Source organism: Sorex araneus, chromosome 2 (assembly GCF_027595985.1).
Source record: "Sorex araneus isolate mSorAra2 chromosome 2, mSorAra2.pri, whole genome shotgun sequence".
Lineage (NCBI taxonomy): Eukaryota > Metazoa > Chordata > Mammalia > Eulipotyphla > Soricidae > Sorex > Sorex araneus.
Genome location: NC_073303.1, coordinates 167,519,737 through 167,528,821, shown reverse-complemented (window position 1 = coordinate 167,528,821; position 9,085 = coordinate 167,519,737). Strand labels below are relative to the sequence as shown.

General features: G+C 37.1%; 1 protein-coding gene across 1 annotated transcript; it reads left to right on the top strand.

The window, feature by feature from the left end:
- Positions 1–424: 424 nt before the first annotated feature.
- On the top strand, positions 425–889 carry LOC101546793 (60S ribosomal protein L17-like). Its single transcript, XM_055128108.1, has one exon. The coding sequence runs from the start codon at positions 449–451 to the stop codon at positions 887–889; it is 441 nt and encodes a 146-aa protein (XP_054984083.1). The 5' UTR covers positions 425–448.
- Positions 890–9,085: the final 8,196 nt, after the last annotated feature.

Here is a 9,085-nt window from a genome sequence, read left to right as displayed (position 1 = left end):
GGGATCCATGTTTGATCATTATATGACTGCAACTCAAACATGAAAGCTTTGTAACTGTATCTCATGGTGATTTGAGAGAGAGAGAGAGAGAGAGAGAGAGAGAGAGAGAGAGAGAGAGAGAGAAATACCAGAAGTGACCTCTGAGCACAGATCAGGAGTAAGCCTTGAGCATGGCCATGTGTGGTCTAAAAACTTCAGAGAAAAAGAAAAAAAAATTAGCAATCTAAACAAAAGTAAAGAGGAACAACATGGTATCCAATGAAATGTCTGCCAAAAGAGAAGTCCAATTATCCAGATAAACAAACCAAGAGCAATTACTATGTCTTTAAAAGAAACCAGAAGTCGCTCTTCCGTGAGTGGCCATCGGAGGTCCCGAGATGGTGCGCTACTTGCCTGAACCCAAACCCGGCGAAATAGCACTCGAGAAACGGCTCAAGTCATCAAGGGCATGCGTATCAGAAAGGCCACTAAGTACTTGAAGGATGTCACTCTGCAGAAGCAGTGTGTGCCCTTCCAGCATTACAACCATGGCGTTGGTAGGTGTGCCCAGGCCAAACAATGGGGCTGGACACAGAGTCGTTGGCCCAAAAAGAGTGCTGAATTCTTACTGCACACGCTTAAAATTGCAGAAAGCAGTGCTGAGCTCAAGGGTTTAGATATAGATTCTCTGGTCATTGAGTATATCCAGGTGAACAAAGCACCCAAGATGCGCCGCAGAACTTACAGGACTCATGGGCGAATTAACCCCTATATGAGCTCTCCCTGCCACATTCAGATGATTCTTACTGAAAAAGAACAGGTTGTTTCTAAACCTGAAGAGGAAGTTGCACAGAAGAAAAAGATATCACAGAAGAAACTGAAGAAGCAAAAACTTATGGCCCGGGAATAAGCTCAGCATAAATGAAAATTTAAGTAAAGTGAAAAAAAAAAAAAGAAACCAGAAATCAAACAATAAAAAAAAGTCAATTAACAAAAGAAGCCAGAACATAAAAAAAATTGTATTGGCAACATTTTAGTACTGGAAGTTCTTTATTTTCAGCTTAAGTAGTGGTATGTATCCTTTTATTCAGGAAATGAGTAAATTAATAGCATCAGAATAAATGTCCTATTTCACATACAATAAAATTTAGATAATAGACTCACAATTGTTATTCTCATTCTTGAACAGGATACATGTAAATATGAGGCATCCTTTAAATATTTATATTTTAGCAAGTTTTATTATGTATGTGTTTTCTATTTAAACCAGGCTATCAGTAATATATCCCTGTCAGCATAATTATTAGGGGAGGAAAAAATAAGCACTCAAGACAAAGAAGTAAAAAAAATAATTACACCTACATCTTCAACCACAATTGATTCAGTATATTCATGTATATTTTGTATATATTTATACATTTATTTAATAATTATTTTGTAACTTATCTTACTAATTCTTTATGGCACGTTAAAAGCATATAACATAACCTAGAAATAATATATTGCAATTTTGCAATTTATTAAATTGTGATAGAAAAATTGCCTATGTAAACATCTTTGTTGATGCTTTTAAATATGGAAGTATTTGCAAAGGAAACATAATAGATATCTTTATAATGATATTTATAAACAGTCAAGTAGGAAGAAGTGCAGTGAAGATTAAAATCAGGTTTGTTTTTTTTTTTTTTTGCTTTTTGGGTCACACCTGGCGATACACAGGGGTTACTCCTGGCTCTGCGCTCAGGAATTACTCCTGGTGGTGCTCAGGGGACCATATGGAATTCTGGAAATCGAAGCCAGGTTGGCCTCGTGCAAGGCAAACGACCTACCTGCAGTGTTATCGCTCCAGTCCCTAAAATCAAGTATTCTTGATTGTGAATTTGAATTCACAATTTATCATTTTGTAGGAGTATATCTAATTATAAGTAATTTGATTATTTTTATTACAACTAATAATAAGTATTGCTAATACAAATTGGTCTGGAATTCAGTATTTCTATTTATACAATTCCTCCTTACAATGCTTTCAAAGAGTTAAATAAGGGCTGGAGTGATAGTATAGCAGGTAGGCCATTGCTTTGCACTTGGCAGACTTGTGTCTGATCCCTGACCCCACCAGGAGCAATCCCTGATTGCAAAGCCCAGAGTAAGCTCTAAGCATAGCTGAGTGTGACCAAAATGCAAAACCAAGCAAAACGCACAAAAACCAAAACGAACCAAGAGTAAAATTAGGCAAGGTAAAAAAATGCAGGGTAAATAAGACATCAAAGATTAGTTCTCATCATTTTGAAAGGAGATGGAAAACAATTCAGATGAGTTAAGATTTGTTACAACCTCATCATTTTGTTGGTTCTTAGATTCTCCTAAATTAAATGTCTATATTTCTTTCCTCAATAAGAGGTTTAAAAATTAAAATAATATTGATAATAATAAAATAAAAATAAGATAAATTATTGACTTTTTTGGCTCCTGTAATATTAGTGAAGTGTTAAATAATCCTCATTAAAATGCATAGAAAGTATTAGCCTCGCAGTTCTACAGATGAAGACATGGCTGTTCAGACATACCCATGCACTCATTGCAGAGTTCAAATCGAATGAAATAGTCAGGAAACACTAAAATAAAAGGCATACTATGCCTATAATATGCATTTGAATACTTTAAATAAATGTAATGCAAACGTTACTTGACTAATATAGTCCTAAACACACCAATGCATTCAATAAAGTTGCTGTCTTATTATTTCTATTTGTGGAGTACCAAATTTTCTAGAGAACACAACATGGAAAAATGCTTTACAATTTCTCTAGTCATTTATCTCTCATGCTGATAATGAAATTTTCTTTTGAAAATTAATTTGAAAGAGAATAATATAAAATATTTAAATTATATATTCACAAAACATTTCAAAATATAAATCAAATTAACTACAAAATACAATCCTAAGCATTTTATAAAAATGGTTGGTATAAAAGCAAAAATATAAACCAAATGAGTTGCAGCTTTTCCTAGAATCTTAACTAAATTTTAGTGCATTTTTCCCTCTGAGCTCTTTATACTTAGTCTCATAAATATGGGGATAGAATAGCAATGGAGTATTATATCTACACATTATGTATATGTATAAGTGCAATATAATGCCTGACTTAATAAAAAATAATGGTTGGGGATATATTTCCAACATTGTTTGACTTTAGAGCATTGTGCGGTTTAATGCTACCAGGTGTGGTGCAACTGGTTCATGACAACACAGGACCTACCAGGTGTGGTGCAAGTGGTTCATGACAACACAGGACCATAGCAACACCTGCCAGGTACCTACCAGGTGTGGAGCAACTGGTTCATGACAACACAGGACCATAGCAACACCTGCCCAAAGGCCAATATTCAACAGTCCAACCAGGAGGACTGGAGCAATAGTATAGTGATTTGGGTGCTTGCCTCGTATGCAGCTGACCCGAGTTTAATACCCAGCATACTATATGGCCCCCTGATCACAGCCAGGAGTAACTCTTGAGTGCAGAGTCAAGTCTTGAGCATGGCTGGATATAGCCCCCAAACAAAACAAAATAAATCAACAGTCCAAGAGGGACTCTGGAACCATTCAGTACCACTTGGGAGCTCCCCTCTCCCAAATAATAACAACACTTAGACATGTTTTAGTGTTCATTAATTGAAATATGATAAATATGTTTAGAGACTAGTGGAGGTTTTAGAGATTGTAAAACAAAAAATTTTGAAGGGCAGAAATAAATCAACAAAAAGTGAACCACTTTCTAGATAGAGAAATCTAACTTCGAACATCTGCCTTCATTAATATAGAAATAACTTGAGTGAAAACAGGAGAAATATATGTAGCACTGTAGCACTGTTCATCGATTTGATCGAGCGGGCACCCATAACGTCTCCATTGTGAAACTTGTTGTTACTGTTTTTGGCATATTGTTTATGCCATGGGTAGCTTACCAGGCTCTGCCATGCGGGCAAATACTCTCAGTAGCCTGCTGGGCTCTCCAAGAGGGATGGAGGGATTGAACCCAGGTCAGCCACATGCAAGGCTGACTGTGCTATTGCTCCAGTCCAGGAATATATAACATCTAAAAACACTTGTGTCCAAAAGGGAAAGACTTTTTAGGAACTCAGTTATTCAGCAAGTTGAAATGAAATGCAGTTATAGATATATTTACATGGAAGCTGTGATAAAGGTACTTTGGAGTTATATTTATCTCATGCCCACACTGAAAAATAAAATCCACACTTTTTAGAATAACTTAACAGATACAAAATTCTAGCCATCTTCCAAAGAAATGTAGGTATAGATGACTCTGAACATCTCAAGAAAATATAGAGATAGTGTAAAATAGATAAAGATGCAATTTGAAAAAACTTTAATCCCTATTATATTTTTAAAATTTGCATATTTAAACTAAACAAAGTCATCATCAGCAGCATCAGCATCATCATCATCATCATCATCATCATCATCATCATCATCCTATTGATCGTCAAATTTCTCAAGCGGTCTCAGTAATGTCTCCATTCGTCCTAGCCCTGAGATTTTAGAAGCCTCTCCTTACTCATCCTTTCCAACAATGCCACACTAAAAGCTCTTTTAGGATCAGGGGAATGAAACCCAGCATTGTTATTGGTTTTGGCATATGAATACACCACTGGGAGCTTGCCAGGCTCTCCCATGTGGGCAGGAAACTCTTGGTATACTGCTGGTTCTCCCAGATGGAGAACTAGGATATAAGATGTCTGTAAGATAGCTTTGTGGCCTTGAGGTTCCGGGAGCTTGCTTTTAAGTCTCTGGATGTTGGCCATTGATGGAATTGCAGGGTGGGGGCAGTCCCTGGGTGTGACCGCCTAGCTACTGGAAAATGGGAAATCTGGGTGGAAGAGGCCCAGTCCCCATCTGAGCAGGCTTAGAGGTCTTAGCCCTGGGTCCTACATACCTGGGTTCCTTTGTGTGTACTTTCATGCATGAACCTCACACATGAAGCAAAATAAGATTGAATTTAAAATAAGTTTTAATCTAATGAGTACTTGTGGTGTATGTGAAGATATGTGCTGTTTTTATTTTTTATTTACTTAAAAATATTCGTAGCTGCTCTGTGGACTAGATAGTATATGATGAAAATATGAGAGAGGAAGGGTAAACCTATGTCTGTATTGCTCAACTCCCACAATTAGTGAGTGTGTATTTTTTGTTCAATGAGAGCAAAGAAATCCTTGTGACATTACAAAAAGAAATCCACTAGTGTTTTCACATAGCCATCACATTCTAAAGGCCTAGTAATATTAATGCTTTATTGCTATTATCATTACTATCATAAGTAATACATCTGTTAAATCTAGTACACTATTATCTTTAAATGTATTTTGTTTTACCAGATGCTTTAATAAGTAAGGCTGCTGTTGTTACTATGATTACTGTGATTTTATAGGATAAGTGCAGGTACTATGTATCTGCCAGAAAACAGAATAAGAACAAGAAACAGGGGTTTTTCCCTATCAACAAATGGGGAGAGGAAATGAATGCACACGAAAAATTGCTTAGCATCACTTATCATTAGAGAAATCCAAATCAAGAAGACAATGAGATACCATCTCACACCAGTGCAAATGGCACATATCAAAAATAGTAGAAACAATCTGTGTTGTGGGGATGTGATGATAAAGGTATTCTTATACACTGCTGGTGGGAATGTTTTTCGGCTATAGCCCTACAGAAAACAGTATGGAACTTAGAATTGAACTTCCATATGACTTAGCAATTCCACTTTTGAACATCTATCCCCAGGACATAAAAAGTCTCTCTCAAAAGGACATATGCACACCATCACTCATTGTTGTACTCAGTCAGTAGTTCAGATATGGAATCGATCTAGGTGTCTAATGACAGATGGTTGGATTATGAAGATGTGGTATATGTGCACAATGGAATACTATGCAGCTGCAAGGAATGGTAAAATCATGCATGATACCAGAGGCACACAGACCAATCTTGGAACCCAGATGCTTTTGCCAGAAATCCCTCCAGACTCATTACTAAAATATTAGAAATCCAAAATAATATGCTCCTCATAATCAACAATAGAAAACAAATTATCTAATGATGCTTTTTCGGCAGGTCTGTTTGTTGGGGAAAATTCAAAATAATAATGGTGGGTCTTTTGTCAAAATATTGAATGTGATCAAAGTGGAGAGAGAAAATCATCTGCCATACAGGCAGGGGGAGGGGTGAGATGGGGGTATACTGGGGTTCTTGGTGGCGGAAAATATGTACTGGTGAAGGGATGGGTGTTTGATCATTGTATGACTAAGACTTAAACTGGAAAGCTTTGTAACTGTTCTCACGGTGATTCAATAAAATAAATAAATTTTTAAAAAAGAAGAATTGTAGCTCTGTGAAACTGGACATAAAATTAAAAAAGTAAATTCCGTGACTGAAGAGCAATAGGGAAAACTGATTCAATGTAAATAACAAAAAAAATGCATAAATGTGAACAAATAAACAGAATACTGTAAATATTTGAATTTTGTTTAAATAAGGCAAATGAAGGTGATGTATTTGAAGACATTTGCAAAAACAGTTTGAAATCTTCTAATATAGGACTTTCACTTTCTGTGTGCCTGGGTACAGGGTCACACTTGACTGTGCTCAGGACATACTCCTGGTTCTGTGTTCAGTTCAGTCACTCCTGGTGGTGCTCAGAGGGGACCATATGTAGTACAAGGGATCATGTAGGGGTCAGCTGTGGACAAGGCAAAGGCTTGACTCCTACATTATTTTTCTTTCTTTCTTTTTTTTTCTTTTTGGGTCACACTCGGCGATGCACAGGGATTACTCCTGGCTCTGCACTCAGGAATTACACTTGGTGGTGCTCAGGGTACTATATTGGATGCTGGGATTCAAACTCAGGTTGGCCGCATGCAAGGCAAACGCCCTACCCACTGTGCTATCACTCCAACCCCCTACATTATTTTTCTTGCTCCAAGAACTTTTACTTATAAAATGGAATGTAGAAATTTATTCTAAAGGAATTAGAAAGCCCAAGGAAGTCATATTTTTAAGCCTGTGCTTCTAAACATTATGCTGGCAGTGGTGGATATAATGAGATTCAGAGAGGTTTTCTAGTAGCTGAGAATCCTTTTTGAAAACTCGTATTGGACAAAATAGAGCAGTAATACTACCAACTAAGGCATTAGGAGATGTTTTAGTCATTTTGAGAGTTGGCAAGAAAGGCTTTTAAACTTGTTAGAAGGTATATAAAACTTGTATGAGTAAAAATAAATAATATATATGTACAAGATTGGCTGAGTATAAAACTGACTCTTAGAAATATAATCTACTGAGTTCATTCAGAAACTTATTATCTGCTAGTGAAAGGCAAACAAAGCCTGCTCTTACCAAATATGGTGCATATGGTATGAAGTCATGACCTCATAGTGACATAGTGAAAAATGAGGACTCTGAAATACAGGTAACATTCTGTGACTGAATTATGTTGACATATCCTGGCCATCATTTTCTGATTCTCTCCCTGTACATGCATGCTCCCAAAATAATTATAAGAGAATAAAGGAATTTTGGGTTCTCCGTGGACACTAAAACTTTTACATATGTTAAAAATGCTCACTTAGGTTAAATCAGACAGCCTATAATGGTTAATAGCAAATCAGAATGCTAATTATTCTGATCTGACGTTTTGGAGATTATAATTAAGCAATAAGGCAGAAGCCAAGGGTATGTTACTTCAAGATAACATAGTTCTTGGTAAGTGCTATGAGCCATAGGAGAGAATTAGAGCCTCCAATGATCTGGGAAATGTGTTATCTCTCTGGAACACAGCTCCAGGATGTATTAGTGCCATATACACAGTGCTGGACACACTGGTTGTATATGGATTGATTGTACCATGTAAAACAAATGTTAAAAACATGTTTGCTCTAACAGGCTGCCAGAGTCTGCTGATTTGGAAATATCAACCCTGCGCATTGAGCACTGATAGGTGAATGGCTTGTGACTTCAGTACTGTGAGTCTTTATCTGAGATGTGTGCCCGGGGAACTGTAGACCATCCTCTTACTACAATCCTGATCCTATTCATTTCAGTTGAGCTGTTTTAACAATTTTTTCCCAGTTGGCATTTCTATATTTATGCAAATGAATAGAGTAAAAAGTAGCTCAGAACTGAATTTTTAATGTGGCGCTCTTTTTTTCCCTTCTCCTATATCATATTTTCATAATGTAGCTGCCCGTAATAGGTCTGCTTTTGATTGACAGAAAGTGATTTCTAGTTCTGCCACCATCAAACACCTCAGCACTTCATCCTGCAAGATGTTTCGGTAGTTAAAGAAACTATGTTGGACAAAGAATTCTTTAAAGCTGCCTCGCTCTTTCTCCTAGTGAGTACCACACTGAGACACACCAGGCGAAAAGAAAGACCCAACTTTAATCTGTGCTGCTCAGGGAAATCAAAGGGAAGGAATTAAAACTAAGAGTAGCTTCTTATGCTCATCAGAGAGCCCTTTTTTTCTGCTCCATTTTATCTAACAAATAAGATCATCAAAGTAAGTCAGGCACAGGTTTGAACCCGCTGCTCCTTGACCTGGCTTCCTCTGCTCACACAGCCTCCCCTGGAATTTCTTGTGATGTCAAATCACAAAGCTCCATGAACTACTCATATCCTAGGAGCCAAGAGGGAATTTTATTTTTAGATTCCTTTTCTGTGACTCTAGTAAAATAATATGTGGTTCTTTTATGGCTCTATCTAAGAGTTTTGATAAATCTACTGCATTTGAAAGTACGAAAGGGGTGATAACAAAAAATGTCTGTCTTGACTCCCTCTAGCAACAAGGTCTTAAGAATATCTGCAGGGTCCCATTGGCGGGGTGCCAGTTTATATGCACTGCTGGAAGCTGTAGGGAATTTCACCCCACCCAGCAGACATCCATTTCCAGATGTCACACACACACACACACACACACACACACACACACACACACACATACTCCACACAATTTTCTTTGTAAAATGTTAGACTTTAGCATATGGGGATTTTATGCCATCCAATATATTTCGAAAGTCCATTCTCCACTGT

What these genes read in the sequence shown, in the direction of transcription:
- LOC101546793 (XM_055128108.1), top strand. Translation starts at nt 449, where the DNA reads ATGCGTATCAGAAAGGCCACTAAGTACTTGAAGGATGTCACTCTGCAG.